The sequence below is a fragment of the Lissotriton vulgaris genome, chromosome 2_1 (assembly GCF_964263255.1).
Source record: "Lissotriton vulgaris chromosome 2_1, aLisVul1.2, whole genome shotgun sequence".
NCBI classification, from domain to species: domain Eukaryota; kingdom Metazoa; phylum Chordata; class Amphibia; order Caudata; family Salamandridae; genus Lissotriton; species Lissotriton vulgaris.
In genome coordinates, this window is record NC_141687.1 from 1,018,755,337 (window position 1) to 1,018,776,578 (window position 21,242).

General features: G+C 50.1%; 1 protein-coding gene across 1 annotated transcript in view; it reads right to left on the reverse strand.

The window, feature by feature from the left end:
* The window catches only part of PSMD14 (proteasome 26S subunit, non-ATPase 14), a 532,244-nt gene that overhangs the window by 53,582 nt on the left and 457,420 nt on the right, over nt 1-21,242 (reverse strand). Inside the window, exon 10 of the mRNA XM_086956618.1 lies at nt 9,309-9,371. Coding sequence (XP_086812744.1) covers nt 9,309-9,371 — 63 coding nt within the window. The remainder of the gene's footprint in view (nt 1-9,308; nt 9,372-21,242) is intronic.

Here is a 21,242-nt window from a genome sequence, read left to right on the forward strand (position 1 = left end):
GATAAACAGGGCAACCAAAGAAGAAATGACCAATGCTTTCTTCCTGGTCCAAACACCAAGGACATTTGCTTCCTGACTTCGAATCCCATTTAGCAGTAAAGGAGTTGACTGGCAAGGTGCCAGTACGAAACTGATGATAAAGCTTACGATCTAACACCTTGGGTATCAAATCCCAATACTGCTCTAGTGCAGGAGTGACCTTGTGCGACAGAAATATTCCTGTTAGATTAGTGTCCAGGGATTGGGATACCAAAATAGATTTTTTCCATGCCCAAAAAAGAGCTTTAAACTCAGATTTGGATGGAAATGTGGACCCCCCTGGATTTGACCAGAGCTCTGGAAGGCCCATCATATGTAGGGTGATTCTAACTTCCCTAAACCAGTGTAGTTTTTGCGCGCCCCATAGTGATTTAACCTCGTCCAGTTCCCGGGCAAAGAGACTAAGCTCGGGAGTGGACCAAAGGCGACGCCAGAGTGACACTATACGATACTGGGCCAGATCATTAATTGGTCTACAACCTAGGTCTAGTAGCAAAGGTTTTATAGGTGCGGACTGTGGAAGACCAACCAGGTTCCGTAGGAACCTATTTTGTGCCACAGCCAAACCTGATAGGTCTTTATGACCCCAGACTTCGGCTCCATATAGGGTTGCGGAAAGGACTTTTGCCTCATAGATCTTAAGGGCGGGGGTGATACGTTTTGTAAACGAGTTCTTTTGCTCAAGAACCAAACAACCGGCCAGCCTATTAAATTTTAATTTAGATGTCTCCAGTTGGGAGTTCCAATCAAGATGCTGATCAAGAGTCACACCAAGATAAGTCATAACTTTGACCTGCTCAAGTTGGACCCCGTTTAGAGACACCGTACAGGTTGGGGGGGTTTTCTTACAAAAGACCATAAATTTGGTCTTTTCAACATTTATTTGTAGGTCGTTTGCATTACAAAACTCCGAAAATCTATTCAGGGCAACCTGGAGCCCTCCTCTTGTTTTAGAAAGAAGGAGGGTGTCGTCAGCAAATATAAGCATAGGATATTTGCGACCACCCAACATTGGTGCATCGGACTGGATATTGTTAAAATAATCGATGACCTGATTAATAAACAAGAGGAACAGGGTGGGTGCCAGGACACAACCTTGTCGCACCCCACGTTGTACAGGGAAACACTCTGTTACCTGGCCCTGGCTGCCCCATCTTACCTGGGCGAAATTATCCTCGTGTAAGCGCTGAACGAAACTCAAAAGCTCTAAGGGAAGACCCATTGATCTAAGAGCTTCCCATAGCTTCTTCCTTGGAACTAAGTCAAAAGCCGACTTAAGGTCGACAAACGCGGCGTAAATTACGCCACCACCCAGCAAGACCACTTTCCAGAAAAGAAGTGAGAACCGCAGAACCTGGTCAATAGTACTAATGCCAAACCTGAATCCTGCCTGCATAGGAGAAAGTATGTTATTGGTGTCGATCCATTCCTGGATTCTTACTAAAATCATCCTAGACACAATCTTCTGAAGTGCATCGATCAGACTGATTGGCCGATAATTATTTGGGATGGAGCGATCACCCTTCTTATATACTGGCAGGATTTCCGCACCTTTCCAGGATTTTGGGATCTCTGCGCCTGCGGCTATGTAATTAGCCAATTGCGTGATATAAGGGACCCATAAACCAGGATTTAGCTTAAAAAGATCAGCGGGAATGACATCGAGGCCAGGGGCTTTTCCCGACTGGACTGACTCCAAGGCTTGTGAGGCATCAGTTTCCAGAAAGATAAGTCTATCTCCTGGCAAATATAGAGGACTCTGTGGGATGGTTGCTATTGTGTGATCTAGGGCTATATTTGGGTCATTAAATTGTGCTGCAAAGAATTTAACCCAAGATTGCGCTGACACGTGATTATTGGGTGTTTGGGCGACTGAAGCCCTTCCCCTCCTCACAATCAGCCAAAATTCAGTTGGATTGGAGGACTCACAGGCCCTAAGAAGAGCGAGCCAGTAAGAGTCGTCCCAATCCCTCTTGGCCACCCAAAGAGTTTGTTTATAACGCTGCCTAGCAACCCTAATATCTGCGGTGTTCCTAGCCTTGACAGCCTCTATTAGGCTGCTATGAGCTACTCTGCAGCTCTTGTCATACCATTTTTTGTGCGCCTTAATGGGGGCGGCTTTAGAGGGCTTAGTAAGGAGGTTTTTTAAACTCATAAAACACTCCTCATGGAGATTGATAAAGGCTGGGTCAACTGCACCAAAAGAGGATAGTGATGGCATCTTACTCCTCGTGCTCCTGACCTTCTCCTCTAACTCGGCAATAAGCGCTGGATCATCCAACACTCTGGTCCACTTTACGCGTCGTCTATTGTCACACAGGACCACGTCAGATGTCAGGCAATTAGTTCCACAGGCTTGCTCACCCAGGCCGGTGACCAAAATCTCGAGTGAGAGAGGATTGTGGTCACTCTCTGGACGGGGCTCTACCACCATATCGCGCACAATCGACCAAAATTCAATATTGATCAAAATGTAGTCGATACGGCTGGAGCTTAAGCCATTGTCAAAAGTATGTGTCCCTAATCTATCAGAGCGCGTGCGCCCATTGACAGCCCGAAGGCCCCGTTCCAAACAGAGGCCCAGCCAATGAAGTGCTGCCTCAGTACCCCTGACTCCCTTAGAGATAGTTAACGGAGGAATATTCCAAGCTGTGTCCTCCTCAGCGCCCACGTCCTCAGCCAAAGTAAGTATAGGCTCAAAGGAGGAATTCAAATCGCCCGCTACCATAACGATCTTATCGGCAGTGAGGTTCTTCAGTGCCAGGTCAAGGTGGGATGTGACAGTTTGTTTCCTCCCACCCTGGCAGCCACGAGCATAAACATTAACCAAAAAGAGATCGATGGCATTAACCTTGCTCAAGGTGATACACAGAAGGTCCAGGCTCTCTACCAAGGTTTCCTTGCCATAAAAGCCCAGATTATTTTTAATCCAGATGGTTAATCCACCTGAGGCCCTACCCTTAATACTCGGAGTGGCGGGTTTTGAGAAATTAAGGTAACCCACCCTATATAAGGGGACTGTTGACCAAGTTTCCTGGAAGATAATGATATCATACAGGTCGATAAAGTTAGTCCAATCATCATTATCCAGGCGTCCCCTTAGCCCTGCAATGTTCCATGATACCACTCTCAATGGGTTATCCATACCGTTTACTAGGTGGATGGAAGCCAGTCCCTGCGCGTCAACCCCAGACATAGCCGGAACAACGCTAGGGTCTGGCGGTGAATACAGGTTTCCAGACATAATGGGTCCACAACTTAACGAGGTTAGAATGGTGGGTTGAGCTACCTCCCTAGTATAGGGAGAATTCGTCAAATTTCTGGAAGAAGTTGGACTTACACCAGATTTTACGGGGGTGGTAAATGAGCCTGTATCCTGAGTAAGCGGGAGGTTATTTAATGGCGATATGTCGACCGACCCCCCATGTCAGTCGACGTCCTCCAGACAACCAAACCTATTTGATATCGGTACCCCCTGCCACCAATTGTGCTGGGTGTACCCATCAGCCACATAAGCTGGCTGTCTAGGGTGCTGAACATTTGACCATAGAGTGTTCTTCATAGGTTGATGTCTAGGAGGGTAGAAAAAAGTAAGGGGCCTCACGACAATGGTGGAATTAGCTCCATGGGAAGGCCATGTACAGAGATGCTGGGCTGAGTGAGGGTCGGCAAAGGATACCACAACACAGTCACCCGCTATAGACTTATGCGTGGGGCCTATCCAAGGCACTCTCCGTACCATTAGGACACTACTTCTATGCTGACCAGGGAGCTGGGCATTAGTATTAAGCCAGTGAATGACCTTGTTTTTTAGGGAAAGATCATTCTCCTGGGAATGAGGGTCCAATTCAGGAACACCAGCTAAAATGATGACATAGGACCCTACTTCAGGGGGAAGGTCAATAAACCCTCCACGAAAGTTAGAGCGGGTAGCCTGTCGAGGTAGATGTTTCGTACGTTCTGGCCTTGAATGTTGGTGAGCTACTACTCTTGGGACAGGATTCTGTCTAATGGCTGATTTTTGCAAAAGAGGAGATAAAGGGACAACTAAACTAGGGGTAGGTACTGCAGGATTGGGAATAATGGTGCGGGGCTTAGGTGTTGGTTTTGATACTAACTCGGTCACAGGATTACTTACAGGTGCATGTGGGAGAGATGGTATGGTTACAGGTGCCTTAGGTTGGAGATCAGGGTCAGTTACACATGGAAGCTTAGCTTCCATGCTTTTTAGGCTTAAACTAGCCAGGGTGACTATTGTCCTGTCCATTTCCAACAGATTGTTCTCTATGCGGGAGAGTCTTAATTCCAAAGGGGATAGTAATTGCTTAAGCGTACCCCAAACTAACTTGAGGAATTCTTCATCCCCCTCCCTTCCTTTCACGGGACAGCTCTCCCGACACTCTGGATTAACCACACTTTTCAACTCTGGAGAGATGACAAGGATGGTATCTTCCACCAGGCTAGGAGAACTGGGAACGTGTTCCCCCCCCATACCGCTAGGAGCTATATTCTGGCTATCAACTTTCGCCCCAAGAGAGCCCATGGTACGTCTGTGGTTAAAAAACTGTGATCTTGCCATTTTGGCTTTCTTTCGTGCATAAATGGACCTCGCTAAACATTTCTTTTTAAGGGTTGCTGCTTTCTTAGCACTACCCGATTTGGTAACTAGGTTAGTTTTAGAAAAGAAAGAAGAAATAGTGCCTATGCCTTTAATTAGTGGGGCAAGGGTTTTGCTTTGCTGCACTGAATGTGGAGTGGGGATGGGGGGGGAATTTATTAGGGTTGATGGCGGTGCGGGATGAATAGCTGCCGTTGTTACTATTAAGGGCCGAGGAGCTATGGTACGATCAGGAGTACGGGCAGATGCGATATTTCCCAAGGATGATTTTTTTGTGTTGGCAATATGTTCTGACAGCCTTCTTGCAGCATCAAGTTCTAGGGAGACCTTGTGCTGCATTTTGCTAATTTCTTCGTCAATGGCCAAATTGGTCTTGACCAAGAAATCATCCAAGGTTCGATTACAGTTGCTAGCAGCCATGAGGGTTTTGCTCCGACTACCCCGTGAGCACATATTACAGAATACAAGTGGATAAATAACAATACAAACAACAATAAAACTGTAAAGTGTACCAACAAGGGGGGGTGGCCCAGCCCAGTCCTCTTAGTCCTCGAACGGCCTCAAACGGCCCGCTCTTTGCCCGGTCTTCGCCCCGGGCTGCGTCCCGCGCTGCGGGAATGAAGGGACAATAAGTAAGTGGACAGGTAAGACAAGGGGGCGTGGCAGCAGGGAGAGCGGACCGGATGTCAATCAAAGGTCTCGCAGGGGCTCCTGGGCAATGGAGTCCCCTGCACGCTCGCAGCCCCGCTGACCGCACTCACCCGGTGGCCGGTGTCCAAGACAGCGAAGCGGCACCCGCGGAGCGGGTGCGGCGAGTCGTCCTGCTGGGTCCTGAAGGGTACAAGGAATACCACAGGGTCAGCGTCCAACAAATCCTCCAAAGTGCCTCTGTGCAGATAAATGCGTCCCGCAGGTGAAGAGAGAAAGAGGGTTTTTAAAACAGCCAGGGGCGGGGGGCGGCAGCAGGGAGAGCGGACCGGATGTCAATCAAAGGTCTCGCAGGGGCTCCTGGGCAATGGAGTCCCCTGCACGCTCGCAGCCCCGCTGACCGCACTCACCCGGTGGCCGGTGTCCAAGACAGCGAAGCGGCACCCGCGGAGCGGGTGCGGCGAGTCGTCCTGCTGGGTCCTGAAGGGTACAAGGAATACCACAGGGTCAGCGTCCAACAAATCCTCCAAAGTGCCTCTGTGCAGATAAATGCGTCCCGCAGGTGAAGAGAGAAAGAGGGTTTTTAAAACAGCCAGGGGCGGGGGGCGGCAGCAGGGAGAGCGGACCGGATGTCAATCAAAGGTCTCGCAGGGGCTCCTGGGCAATGGAGTCCCCTGCACGCTCGCAGCCCCGCTGACCGCACTCACCCGGTGGCCGGTGTCCAAGACAGCGAAGCGGCACCCGCGGAGCGGGTGCGGCGAGTCGTCCTGCTGGGTCCTGAAGGGTACAAGGAATACCACAGGGTCAGCGTCCAACAAATCCTCCAAAGTGCCTCTGTGCAGATAAATGCGTCCCGCAGGTGAAGAGAGAAAGAGGGTTTTTAAAACAGCCAGGGGCGGGGGGCGGCAGCAGGGAGAGCGGACCGGATGTCAATCAAAGGTCTCGCAGGGGCTCCTGGGCAATGGAGTCCCCTGCACGCTCGCAGCCCCGCTGACCGCACTCACCCGGTGGCCGGTGTCCAAGACAGCGAAGCGGCACCCGCGGAGCGGGTGCGGCGAGTCGTCCTGCTGGGTCCTGAAGGGTACAAGGAATACCACAGGGTCAGCGTCCAACAAATCCTCCAAAGTGCCTCTGTGCAGATAAATGCGTCCCGCAGGTGAAGAGAGAAAGAGGGTTTTTAAAACAGCCAGGGGCGGGGGGCGGCAGCAGGGAGAGCGGACCGGATGTCAATCAAAGGTCTCGCAGGGGCTCCTGGGCAATGGAGTCCCCTGCACGCTCGCAGCCCCGCTGACCGCACTCACCCGGTGGCCGGTGTCCAAGACAGCGAAGCGGCACCCGCGGAGCGGGTGCGGCGAGTCGTCCTGCTGGGTCCTGAAGGGTACAAGGAATACCACAGGGTCAGCGTCCAACAAATCCTCCAAAGTGCCTCTGTGCAGATAAATGCGTCCCGCAGGTGAAGAGAGAAAGAGGGTTTTTAAAACAGCCAGGGGCGGGGGGCGGCAGCAGGGAGAGCGGACCGGATGTCAATCAAAGGTCTCGCAGGGGCTCCTGGGCAATGGAGTCCCCTGCACGCTCGCAGCCCCGCTGACCGCACTCACCCGGTGGCCGGTGTCCAAGACAGCGAAGCGGCACCCGCGGAGCGGGTGCGGCGAGTCGTCCTGCTGGGTCCTGAAGGGTACAAGGAATACCACAGGGTCAGCGTCCAACAAATCCTCCAAAGTGCCTCTGTGCAGATAAATGCGTCCCGCAGGTGAAGAGAGAAAGAGGGTTTTTAAAACAGCCAGGGGCGGGGGGCGGCAGCAGGGAGAGCGGACCGGATGTCAATCAAAGGTCTCGCAGGGGCTCCTGGGCAATGGAGTCCCCTGCACGCTCGCAGCCCCGCTGACCGCACTCACCCGGTGGCCGGTGTCCAAGACAGCGAAGCGGCACCCGCGGAGCGGGTGCGGCGAGTCGTCCTGCTGGGTCCTGAAGGGTACAAGGAATACCACAGGGTCAGCGTCCAACAAATCCTCCAAAGTGCCTCTGTGCAGATAAATGCGTCCCGCAGGTGAAGAGAGAAAGAGGGTTTTTAAAACAGCCAGGGGCGGGGGGCGGCAGCAGGGAGAGCGGACCGGATGTCAATCAAAGGTCTCGCAGGGGCTCCTGGGCAATGGAGTCCCCTGCACGCTCGCAGCCCCGCTGACCGCACTCACCCGGTGGCCGGTGTCCAAGACAGCGAAGCGGCACCCGCGGAGCGGGTGCGGCGAGTCGTCCTGCTGGGTCCTGAAGGGTACAAGGAATACCACAGGGTCAGCGTCCAACAAATCCTCCAAAGTGCCTCTGTGCAGATAAATGCGTCCCGCAGGTGAAGAGAGAAAGAGGGTTTTTAAAACAGCCAGGGGCGGGGGGCGGCAGCAGGGAGAGCGGACCGGATGTCAATCAAAGGTCTCGCAGGGGCTCCTGGGCAATGGAGTCCCCTGCACGCTCGCAGCCCCGCTGACCGCACTCACCCGGTGGCCGGTGTCCAAGACAGCGAAGCGGCACCCGCGGAGCGGGTGCGGCGAGTCGTCCTGCTGGGTCCTGAAGGGTACAAGGAATACCACAGGGTCAGCGTCCAACAAATCCTCCAAAGTGCCTCTGTGCAGATAAATGCGTCCCGCAGGTGAAGAGAGAAAGAGGGTTTTTAAAACAGCCAGGGGCGGGGGGCGGCAGCAGGGAGAGCGGACCGGATGTCAATCAAAGGTCTCGCAGGGGCTCCTGGGCAATGGAGTCCCCTGCACGCTCGCAGCCCCGCTGACCGCACTCACCCGGTGGCCGGTGTCCAAGACAGCGAAGCGGCACCCGCGGAGCGGGTGCGGCGAGTCGTCCTGCTGGGTCCTGAAGGGTACAAGGAATACCACAGGGTCAGCGTCCAACAAATCCTCCAAAGTGCCTCTGTGCAGATAAATGCGTCCCGCAGGTGAAGAGAGAAAGAGGGTTTTTAAAACAGCCAGGGGCGGGGGGCGGCAGCAGGGAGAGCGGACCGGATGTCAATCAAAGGTCTCGCAGGGGCTCCTGGGCAATGGAGTCCCCTGCACGCTCGCAGCCCCGCTGACCGCACTCACCCGGTGGCCGGTGTCCAAGACAGCGAAGCGGCACCCGCGGAGCGGGTGCGGCGAGTCGTCCTGCTGGGTCCTGAAGGGTACAAGGAATACCACAGGGTCAGCGTCCAACAAATCCTCCAAAGTGCCTCTGTGCAGATAAATGACACTCAATCTGGATCACTATCACACGGATCCAAAACTTGAATTACAATTACCTTGCATTTTAGTGTGCTGTATCCATGTTTCTTAAGGAAGGGTATTTTGCATCACTATAAGAACGGCCTTTAAAGATCTTACTAACCAGCCGCAAGTTAGGTGGTCAAATGCAGACAATTTTGAATACATTTAAGGAAAAAACAGAACATCTGCTACTGCTAAGAGGAGTCCGTTCTTAAAAGTTGAAAGAAAAAAAACATTATGTGCTAATTATTCAAAAATATTATTCAATAACAAAAAATCTCGGGGAAGTGAGTGGGGCTCGGGCCATGAATTCTGAGCACTTAAATTAGAGCATGAGAGAAAATAATCGAGTAAACATTCTCCCTTAAAATACAATCTTGCCGAGTAAACATTCTCCCTTAAAAAATAAAATCTTTCATCCTAAACAAACTATGCACATTCTAAATTAGTGTATTGTTAGAATAAGAGTAGAGGAATACTACAAATCCAAAACAAAATCTTTTCTACTCCAAACTCGTGATACAACTCGCAGAATCACATTATTTTGGTTGTCAAAAGAAAGCGCAGACCTGAAAACTAAGACTTGTCAACCCAAAGCACGCTGGCACTGGCAACCATAATGACATCATATAACTGTTGGGATATATATATATATATATATATATATATATATATATATATATATATATATATATGTAACGATACAATCGATTGCTCTATTATACAGATTATTTAACCTAACAAAATACAGTGCCTCTCACCTGCTTTCCAACATTCTTAATGGCCAGTTGTTCAGGTGTCATTTTATCTTCTTCTTCCACTGCCTGTTAATTACAAAAGAAAAGCGCAGAAATTGTTTTTTTCCCCTTTTCGAAGAATTATCACTGCATAATATTACTAAATATTTATTTATGCTGATGGAAATCTTGGCCTGGATCCTGTCAGCATAACTCAAAGACTTAAAAGGCAAATAAGGTAGGGGAGGGAAAGAAGAAATGTTTAAAAAGCAAGTGGAAAACTCAAAGCTAAATAAATATGCAATAAAAATCGAAAAGAATACAATAGTCAATGCTTTCTTACTGAAAAGCCAAGCATGGCACAAACAGATCCAGAGAGACTTTTCAGAGCGTCAGGGAGATTGTCTTATGACCCAGTATAAGACAAACAGAGGACATTTTACACATACATTATATGGATTTATTTACAGTTGATCCATTTGGAGTCGAGACTTCACTGTTGCAGCCCTCACTCACTGAGACGTTTGTGCAAAAGGAAAATGTTTGGCCTTTTAATATTTAAATTTATTTTAAGCCTGCAGATTTGGGTCGCATGTATAGATCATTCTCAATAAAGTTCGCCTCTTTGAATACATTCCTAAATGGCAATCGTAAAGATGCAGAGTGGAAGTGGAATGTGTTGTGATGAACAGCATTATTTATTACATTGCTTTATCATACCCTGATATTTTTCAACAAATAACTGTTCAATGAGCAGTCAAATTTCTAATAGTCTATGATTGCTCGCAAGAGCAGAAATTAAAGGAAAAGAGCAATCACCTATTGGTGTTCTTTTAGTATAGGTGAACCCTTGTAAAAAGCAGGGTTAGATTCACCTTAGAGCAACACCTGGAACGACCTCCCCCTCCGGCAAAGCCCTACACTGCTCCAATTCACGAGGGACCTCAAGACCTGGCTCTTCAATTTACCCCAGCGCCCCAATCGGAGTTGCCCCCCCACGCATTGAGACCCTCACGGGTGAGTAGCGGCGCTATGCAAGCCCCCTGACTGAGCAACCATGAACAAACTGCAAAAGATGCAGCAACAAAGGATTTGGCTGCGTTAAGATTATTTTTTTTATTTAGGAGAGCACCCACTCAATAACTAATAACCTACCGGATGGTACTAGTCCCAGTAGATATTTTCCTTAGGGGTCGGATGGGCCCCACTTCCTACATTAAGGAAGCTAGAGAGCGACATGAAGGAGGTGTGAAGTGAATTTTTCCCTGTGGCCCCAAGGCCCTCGGAGGTACTTGAAGGCCTAATCGGGTAGGGGGGAGGGGCAACATCTATTCATCTATTACAAAGCCCTCAGGAGTGATATCAATAAACAGTCATTCACAGAGCGAGGGGTGTGGGAGAGAGAACTGGGACGACCCATTTCATATTCTGACTCGGATCGCTCATCTGCACTGGTGCGTGCAGCGTCCTGTAACAGATTCAAACTACTTAATTTTCTATTTCCACTTTACACCGTACCTATATGACACCTTAAAAATTGAACAAAATGGATCCCACTAGAGGTGCAAGATATGTGTGCTGTGGGGAGGAGGGCGCCGCCTTTCTAGGTCTCGCCTAGCGAACGCAGCGCATGCGCTGCTTCGCCTTGGCGAGACTATTGTTGTCGGATTAGTGCGCGAAAGGAGACAAATCATGTGCGCGTACGGACAGGCGATTTGTACGCGCATGGTGTCTCCTCTCTAGCGTTTCCTCTGAAGGGGACAGTAGATGTGACCTCGGTACGTGTGCACATCTCCTGTCCCCACGTGAACACAGGGCGCGCATGGTGCGCTTTCACTTTCACTCAGGCTGGGTGCGTTTAGCTGCTGAAGGACGTGGGCGGTTTTTGGGATAGCCACGTCCTCCCCGAGGGATCGGATGTGAGAGAAGGAGAGACCCTCATATGTAGGGCTGGGAGGGGTGAGTGCTGCCGCCCAGACGGGAGAGCTCCGTGCTGGAGGAACTGATTTAAATTCACAGAAACACATCGGACACTATGATCCCGAGGGAGGATGGTTGGTTTCCACTGTCCCACAGGGACCACAAATAACCTTTTGAAGTTTCATTGTTTGTCGGTGACCCTACATGCTGCTCTGCCAAAGAAACCCGCAATCTACTCTGAGTAGGTGCCAACCTGTGTCACTGCCGGTGCCGGAAAAGAGTCAAGTCAAGTCAAGTCAGATAATTTGTATAGCGCACTACATACCCAGAGGGTCTCAAGGCGCTTAGAAAGGGGAGGAGGATTACTTGTCGAATATCCACGTTTTAAGTTGCTTTCTGAATGCTAGGTGGTTCTGGGTGAGGCGTAGGTAAGCGGGGAGTGAGTTCCAAGTTTTAGCAGCCAGGTATGAGAAGGATCTGCCTCCCATGGTGGTCTTGTTGATGCGGGGTACAGTGGCGAGGGCTTGGCTGGAAGAGCGTAGTTGGCGGGAGGGGGTGTAGAAGGACAGTCGTGAGTTGAGGCATTCGGGACCGATGTCGTAGAGTGATTTGTGTGCGTGGGTTAGTAGTCGGAAAGTGATTCTCTTATTGACGGGTAGCCAGTGGAGGTCTTTCAGGTGACCAGAGATGTGTTCGTTGCGCGGGATGTCTAATATGATCCTGGCTGAGGCGTTTTGGATTCGTTGGAGTTTCTTCTGGAGTTTAGCGGTAGTACCTGCGTAGAGGGTGTTTCCGTAGTCCAGACGGCTCGTGACCAGAGCATGGGTGACTGTTTTCCTTGTTTCGGTGGGGATCCAACAGAATGTTTTTCTGAGCATGCGAAGAATGTTGAAGCAGGATGAGGATACGGCGCTGACTTGTCTGTTCATTGAAAGTGAAGAATCCAGGATGACGCCTAGGTTCCGTGCGTGGTCTGTCGGGATGGGTGCTTTTCCGAGGGCTTCCGGCCACCAGGAGTCGTCCCATGCAGAGGGGGATGTACCTAAGATGAGGACTTCTGTTTTGTCTGAATTCAGTTTCAGACGGCTTTGTTTCATCCATTCGGCAACTTCTTTCATTCCTTCGTGTAGGTTAGTTTTGGCGGTGTTGGGGTCATTGGTGAGAGAAAGGATCAGTTGAGTGTCATCCGCGTAAGAGATGATGTTGAGGTTGTGTTGGCGGGCGATGGCCGCGAGGGGGCTCATGTATACGTTGAAGAGGGTGGGACTGAGAGAGGATCCTTGTGGTACGCCACAGATGACTTCAGTGGCCTCGGACTTGAATGGTGGAAGGCGGACTCTCTGGGTTCTTCCGGTGAGGAACGAGGTGATCCATTCAAGTGCTTTTCCTTGGATTCCGATGTTATTGAGGCGTTGTAAAAGGGTGCTGTGGCAGACTGTGTCGAATGCTGCAGAGAGGTCGAGGAGGATGAGGGCGACTGTGTCTCCATTGTCCAGTAGAGTTCGAATGTCGTCTGTTGCTGCGATGAGGGCGGTCTCAGTACTGTGTTTTGCTCGGAAGCCAGATTGTGAGGAGTCGAGGGATTTGTTGGCTTCGAGGAAAGCGGCGAGCTGGTTGTTGACAGCTTTCTCGATGACTTTGGCCGGGAATGGAAGGAGCGAGATGGGGCGGTAGTTTTTGAGTTTGGTGGGGTCCGCTGTGGGCTTTTTCAGAAGGGCGGTGAGTTCAGCGTGTTTCCAGTCTTCCGGGAAGGTGGCGGAGTTGAAGGAACAGTTGATGACGTCTCGGAGGTGCGGTGCTATGACGGAGTCTGCTTTGTTGAAGATGTGGTGAGGGCAAGGGTCTGTTGGGGATCCTGAGTGGATGGAGTTCATCAGGCGGATGGTGTCCTCGGTGGAGATTGGGTTCCAGTCGTTAAGGGTGTTCACGGGGGGAGAATGTTCAGCAAATGGTTGGGTGGTTTGGTCTCCGGGTTGGTTGTTGAAGCTGTTGTGGATGTCTGCAATCTTGTTGTGGAAGAATGAGGCTAGGGAGTCGCAGAGGGCTTGAGAGGGGGTGATGTCGTTGGAGTTGGCTGAGGGATTGGAAAATTCCTTGACGATGTTGAAGAGTTCCTTGCTGTTGTGTGCGATGTTGTCAAGTCGATCCTTGAATGCAGTTTTCTTGGCCTTTCGGATTAGTTGGTGGTGAGTGCGGGTGGCGTTTTTGAAGGCGTCCTTGGTGCTAGTGGTTGGGTCTTTTTTCCAGGCCTTTTCAAGGGAGCGGCAGAGTTTCTTTGACTTCTTAAGATCATCGTTGAACCATGAGGCCTTCTTGCTGCCAGGTTTGCTTTGACGTTTTTTCAGTGGTGCTAAGGTGTCGGCGGTGTTGGATAGCCAGAGGGTGAAGTTGGCGGCGGCTTGGTTTGGGTTAGAAGAGTGGGCAGGGGTGTTTAGAAGGAGCGATGCGGAGATCTGGTCGGTGGTGATCTTGTTCCAGTTTCTTTGCAGAGTTGGTTGGAGGTGGTTGGTGGGTTTGGGCTTGTTGTAGGTGAAGTGAACGCAGCTGTGGTCAGTCCAGAGAGTCAATCTAGGCGTCACCACAGCCAAACTGTGATATCCTGTGCACCTGACTCTGCCGTGAAATGCTTGGGGATTCTGTTGCCCGACTACAAAAAACTGAAGTGAATTCAGCCATACGGTAAAACGAAGCAGATATCTGATGTACGCGCCTCAGCTACAGATTCCGCCCTCCCTATGCACTTAAGCACAAGAATCCTAGTAACAGAAAAGGGCTCTGGTGCTCGCTCTACGGTGACCTTGCTACGTACAAATCGGAGTTCTAATCCTGACTCCAATACTTGTGCAAAACTGCGTGATTCTGAGAAGATCTCTAAAGCAGCGTGCATCAAGTGACCTAAAAAGAGGGGCGTGGTCTGTGTTTCTGTAATCGATTATCTGCTGGGCACTCTGCTGTTCTGTGGACAGCACCCCCTCTCAATCCCCCCCCCCACCACCTGTTCAGCTACCCCTAGCAACGGCCAGGACAGCCAGGCTTCTCCCTGGGGCAAATGTAGCCTCCTTCACCGGACGAGACAGACAGACAAGAAACAAAATGTTTTTCTGACTGTATTTATCTGTGAAAACATAAACGGAAAGAGGAAGCCTCAATCACAATGCCCCTAACCCCTTATTGACTGCTGTATCACACAAGACTATTTCCCAAGAACAATTACTTCCTGCTTCCCAAGCTGCAGTGTCAGCCCTCAGGCCTTTGTCCTTCAGTTCTTGCATTGGGCAACAGAGGGATTGGTAATTTTAGTGGCCTCGCCCAAGATCACACCTTTCGGTGGCAAGGGGAGCCAGGACCGGATTATTTCTCCGACCTGAAGCATAACCAGGACTTTCCACTAGGCATTTCACATTTGACATCCCAAATTAATTTTCCCCCCAGACATTGGGTTCTTTGACCGATTTAAAAGGCCGAGAGAGTTGTTTGAGTGACATGCACAGTTTTTCGCCAGATCTCCCCTCACTGCCCTGGGACTTGAACCCCATCAGCAGACTGTAAGCATCCAGCAGAAGTTGCTAAACCGGCTCACCCTCTGCAGGAACTATTGAGGTAGCCCATCTTTGAAAAAGAAAAAAAGCACACGTCAGGCGGTGAAATCTTGTGCAAAGCAATATCTGTCCAGTATTGAGCATTCCTAGCTTTTCCCTTGGGTCGGATGCAAACCACTTTGTCTTTAGGCGCTTTATGTGCTATGGAATCATTCCACCAAAAACATCTAGGAAGCAGAGATAACACAGAAGGCCCTTTGACCCCATATGGCAATGGAACAAGTTTTACAACTGCTAAGAGGGTGGAGGTTGTGGTGTTACAGCCCCTGCTGCCGACCCTGGGACTTGGGAAGCAGGTTTGAGTCTTGGCGTTGGCTCAATAACCTGTGATTCTGGACAAATCACAATCTCCCTGTGCCTCGCCCCCGTCCCCGTAAAAAAAAAAAACAAGCATTAAAAATGCAATAGTTCTCGCCTTTCATAAATTTGAAGCCATTTGCTTTGCTATACAATACCATTAGCAAAGCAAATGGCTTTAACTTAATCAAATGCAAGACCTATTGCATTTTCAATGCTTGTTATATCTGGCTTGGGAATGTACTGGGGTCCAGACCAACTGGGAGCAAGTGTTACCAAGCATTGAGAAAACCACTGGAATGATGATCCCTTTAACGCCACTCACTTGCTTTTTGAGTGTGATGGATATACCCTGGGGATGGAAAATCTCCTATAAACTTGCTTAGCTGGCCCTCCTTCTGGCAAAGCGTTGTGTGACCATTGGGTGACTGGGCACTAGAGTCCCGTTGGTGACCTAATGGAATGGGGGTGGCAGAGGAACACCATATGAGAAAGTCATGCACTGACAAGTGGGCAGCAGAGGAGGTCTTGATCTGGGCCCAATTTTTTTGGGAAATTCAATGATGATGGAGACTAGAGCAGGGATTATGGCTCTGAAGCAGAGGGGTAATTGTACTGATAGATGGTAGCCTTGCTATGTGATGGCGACCGAGCGAGAAATTAATGTACTCCTTTTTGAATGCTTTGCTCGTTGACTTGGTTTATTCCACAAATTCCATTAACCATTATACGTTCTGCTTTGCAGCTGTGACACCTGACAGGTGAAGTGAATCCATGTCTGTAACCACCTTTACTTCATAATCCTAGCTCTGTTTTTCTTAAATTTTCAAAACTAATAAAATTCAGTTTAAAAAAAAAAGCTGTTGCACTTTGGTGGTGATAAAGCATCTTTTTTTACATTTAAATGAATCGAAATGAATGTCATTTTCTGAGGATAAAGAAAAGGTGTATTTAAAAAGGAAGTAAAACGATTTTAGTCACAATTTAAGAAATTTGTCAGTGATGCCACATTCATTCTAATACGTGCTGCAAAGTTTATTGTGACTTAGCAAAGTGAAGAATGCTGATCTGCTGGGCTCTAAGGAACCATCTTTCAGAGAAAAAAGTAAACTCATTATTTCTCACAGCACAACTGGTTAATGGTCTCGACAGTTCAAACATGGCCTTCTACAAATTCACAATTATCCTCTACATCCACTTGGGTAAAAAGTGCGGCATGCTCTAGTGAAACACCCTATCTTCCAACATCAGCAGCAGTCTCGGAGTTGATTCCCATTGTCCTACTGTCTCTTCCCCTCGGAGTTCTAATGAACATCTAGATCGCTGGTCTTCTATACTCAGATATAATTGAATATCTAAATGTCATGCTGCTGAAACAGATCGGTTGAATTTATAGCATTTCCAATGGAGCAAGCTACAGCAAATGGATTTAATTTAAATGTTTGATATAGATATGAAGTAAGATTCACCAAAAAATGTAAGGGGGGGTATTTTTGCTTTATGGCACAACATACTTTTAAGGGCTTCAAATAATGAATGAGAGATCTCCATATTTATTTCCAGAATCCCCTTACTATTCGTTTCCTCAGACTGCCCTTTCTCTTTGCTCAACACATCTCTATCTCTAATTTTAAAACAATAGCATTGTGGGATTCAAAGAATATATATCTTTTTATAATTCTTTTTATTAATACGTGGTCAGGGAAAAATACAACAAAGGAGCACTTACTCCGGATTACCTTTCCATATAATCTAAACCATGTATAATCAAATGGTGAATAATCATGAGCGAAATCAACTCCACAGTGCAATTCCATAACTTCGTCTGCAGTTACTCATGCTACATATCCTGATGTGTCTGCCAAGCACCCCATATCTTCTAGCGTTTTCTGCGGCTCACTCTGCTCTTGTATATCATGCGTTCTGCCTGCCAGCACCAGTCCAAATCGGATTTCCACTCCTCTATTGTCAGCGAGACGGTCGCTCCCCACCTTTTTGCTATATTTCACCTAGCAACCACCGCTGCCAGCACCAACCATTGTCTCATGTGCCTCGACCAATCCTAATATCCAGGGATCATTAATAAGAACCATTTGGCCTCTACCAGCACCTCTACCCTCACGACTGTGGTCATCAACTCCCTAACCGTCAGCCAATATGAATGTAACACAGGGCACTCCCATAGCAGATGGTAGAAGGTCCCCTCCAGCCCACACCCTCTTCAGCACAGTGTATCACAAATACGCCCCAGCCGATGTAAACCGATCTGGGTTAATACACCCAATTCAGAATCTTCAACTGGATTAATCAGAACCTGTTGCGTATCGCCATTGCCCTTGCGCTCTGCATCGCCTCCGCCCAGGTCTCTCTCCCATGTTGCCCTCAATGAGCCAAGTACATCTGGTGCGCTATTTACTATTTTCTCATATAATAGTGAGATGGTATTCTCGTACAATGGGTCTGTCAACAGTCTGTCCTCTAAAAGTGTGGCCTGCTCCAGAGCCGCTCCCTCACAGATATATTTTCGGAGGGCATGACCCAATTGTAGGTATCTTATCCATTCTGTCGTCTTCATCTCAATTTCAACCTGTAAAGTTGTGAAAGTGATAAACGCTGGCCCTCTCCATACATCTCCCAGGATCTCTCGGCCCAACAGCTCCAACTTATTAAAATCACACAGCTTTCCTACCTTTTCAGCAAGTCGCTGTGCCAGAGGGGGTGGGGAGGTCATCCCCGTGAGCATCGCCTCCCAGCCCAGGTATTTTGTTGCTGCTCGACACGCCAGTGCCACAGTTCGGGTATGCAGCGCAGAACTACCTACCACCCTACTGCTGTACAATAATGGACGGAATCCCCTGGCGTCCATGGCGACTCTATACACCCTGTATGCTAGCTCTGCTCATTCGCCAAATACCCATTCATTTACCGTGACCATTGGGAAACCAAGTAGTAGATTAGTATGTCGGGCAATGCCGGTGTCCCATCATAGACCTCCTGCTTAAGTTTGCATAGCGCTATACGTGGCACACCATTGCTTCATAATAGGGATCGTAGCTCTGCATCCACTCTATGAAAGAAACGTGGGGGAATCTCAAATGGCGTGTTTTGCAAGGCGTTAAGTAGACGCTGTGGGTCGTCATTTTAAATATTGCCACCCGTCGCATGAGGGAAAGCTACAGGGTCCACCAGTGTTTGGCACCCATGGTGAGTCTGTCCAGTTGGGAACCCAAATTAGGCCGATAGAACTCACGGGGATCTCTCGCTGTGTAGATTCTTAAGTACTTAAAGCACTGTTTTTCAATCGGCATCTTGCACCTGGAGGTTAGGTCGCGGATCCCTCCCGCCAAGAGGATGAGAAGGAATTAATTCCAGTGAATGCGGTATCCTGAATGTTCTCCAAGAGGGGGAAGAGGAGGAGGAGGAGGATGACGATGAGGATGAGGATGAGGATGAGGATGAGGATGACGATGACGATGAGGATGAGGATGAGGATGAGGATGAGGATGAGGATGAGGATGAGGATGAGGATGAGGAGGAGGAGGAGGAGGAGGCCTAAGCCCCTCCAAATACCTCCTGATGGCCGATTCCGTCGGGGCGTGGAACAAAAAAGAACCATCAAAAGGTAGATCCACCAGCCGTTCCTGCACATTTTCAGGGAACACACTGTCCCTAAGCCAAGTATGGCTGCGAAGAGGAGGCCGAAGCACCCCACACCCTTACAAGGCAACAAACCTCCAACCAATGCCAGGGCAAGGCAGAGGAAAGAACCACTTAGAGGGCCCAAGGAAACGAGGGAAAAGATGACGAGCCCACCGCAGTCAGAAGGCAACAGACCAGACAGAACGGCGCCGACGTCCAGAAGCAGTCGGAAGCAGGAAGAACAGCCCAGGGCCCCCCAGAATACCGGCCAAGGCTACACCAGAAGAAGGAGGGACACAAGCATCGCAGTCTCCAGGATAGAGAACATGAAAGTGGAGAAGAGCCTGGGCACACCTCAGCGAGGGGTCCGCGCAGACAAAGCACGTGCACCCGCAACGTACCTGGATGCCAAGGGGAGCAGTAGCCTGCAGGCGACCGCAACCTCCCATAGCAAAGCTATATAACAGCTACCACTACCCCACATAAGGTAAGTTAAGTCCCAAAACATGGGAACCCTCTTTGGAAGAACTTCCGCAGCAGAGGAAAACAGAAAAAGTCGCAGGGAGAAAACCCCCGCAGAGGGCTTATCAATCAGCCCAAGAAAAACACAGGAGACCCTATCTCAGGCCAACCTGGAGCAAGTAATCCAACAAAAACACACCACAAAGAAGGGCCATCCAGCAGCCAACAGAACCACAGTCTCCACAAGGAGAACTTGAGTGGCCATAAAACACACAGAACCAGAACCACAAGGGCGACTCCCCCAAAGGTAAGAAGATCACCAAAAGCTGGCGAAACTCACCAGTCACTGAGGAGGAGGAGGAGGAGGAGGAGGAGGAGGAGGAGGAGAAGGAGAAGGAGGAGGGGGATGAGGGAGAGGAGGAGGGGGAAGAGGGGGAGGGGGAGGAGGAGGGGGAAGAGGGGGAGGAGGAGGAGGAAGAGGAGGAAGAGGAGGAAGAGGAGGAAGAGGAGGAAGAGGAGGAAGAGGAGGAGGAGGAGGAGGAGGAGGAGGAGGAGGAGGAGGAGGAGGAGGCCTAAGCCCCTCCAAATACCTCCTGATGGCCGATTCCGTCGGGGCGTGGAACAAAAAAGAACCATCAAAAGGAAGATCCACCAGCCTTTCCCGCACATTTTCAGGGAACACACTGTCCCTAAGCCAAGCATGGCTGCGAAAGGGAGGCCGAGGCACCCCACACCCTTACAAGGCAACAAACCTCCAACCAATGCCAGGGCAAGGCAGAGGAAAGAACGACTTAGAGGGCCCAAGGAAACGAGGGAAAAGAAGACGAGCCCACCGCAGTCAGAAGGCAACAGACCAGACAGTACGGCGCCGACCTCAAGAAGCAGTCGGAACAGCCCAGGGCCCCCCAGAATACCGGCCAAGGCTACACCAGAAGAAGGAGGGACACAAACATCGCAGTCTCCAGGATAGAGAACATGAAAGTGGAGAAGAGCCTGGGCACACCTCAGCGAGGGGTCCGCACAGACAAAGCACGTGCACCCGCAACGTACCTGGATGCCAAGGGGAGCAGTAGCCTGCAGGCGACCGCAACCTCCCATAGCAAAGCTATAGAACAGCTACCACTACCCCACATAAGGTAAGTTAAGTCCCAAAACATGGGAACCCTCTTTGGAAGAACTTCCGCAGCAGAGGAAAACAGAAAAAGTCGCAGGGAGAAAACCCCTGCAGAGGGCTTATCAATCAGCCCAAGAAAAACACAGGAGACCCTATCTCAGGCCAACCTGGAGCAAGTAATCCAACAAAAACACACCACAAAGAAGGGCCATCCAGCAGCCAACAGAACCACAGTCTCCACAAGGAGAACTTGAGTGGCCATAAAACACACAGAACCAGAACAACAAGGGCGACTCCCCCCAAAGGTAAGAAGATCACCAAAAGCTGGCGAAACTCACCAGTCACTGAGGAGGAGGAGGAGGAGGAGGAGGAGGAGGAGGAGGAGGAGAAGGAGAAGGAGGAGGGGGATGAGGGAGAGGAGGAGGGGGAAGAGGGGGAGGAGGAGGGGGAAGGGGGGAGGAGGAGGGGGAAGAGGAGGAAGAGGAGGAAGAGGAGGAGGAGGAGGAGGAGGAGGAGGAGGAGGAGGAGGAGGAGGAGGAGGAGGAGGCCTAAGCCCCTCCAAATACCTCCTGATGGCCGATTCCGTCGGGGCGTGGAACAAAAAAGAACCATCAAAAGGAAGATCCACCAGCCTTTCCCGCACATTTTCAGGGAACACACTGTCCCTAAGCCAAGCATGGCTGCGAAAGGGAGGCCGAAGCACCCCACACCCTTACAAGGCAACAAACCTCCAACCAATGCCAGGGCAAGGCAGAGGAAAGAACGACTTAGAGGGCCCAAGGAAACGAGGGAAAAGAAGACGAGCCCACCGCAGTCAGAAGGCAACAGACCGGACAGAACGGCGCCGACCTCAAGAAGCAGTCGGAAGCAGGAAGAACAGCCCAGGGCCCCCCAGAATACCGGCCAAGGCTACACCAGAAGAAGGAG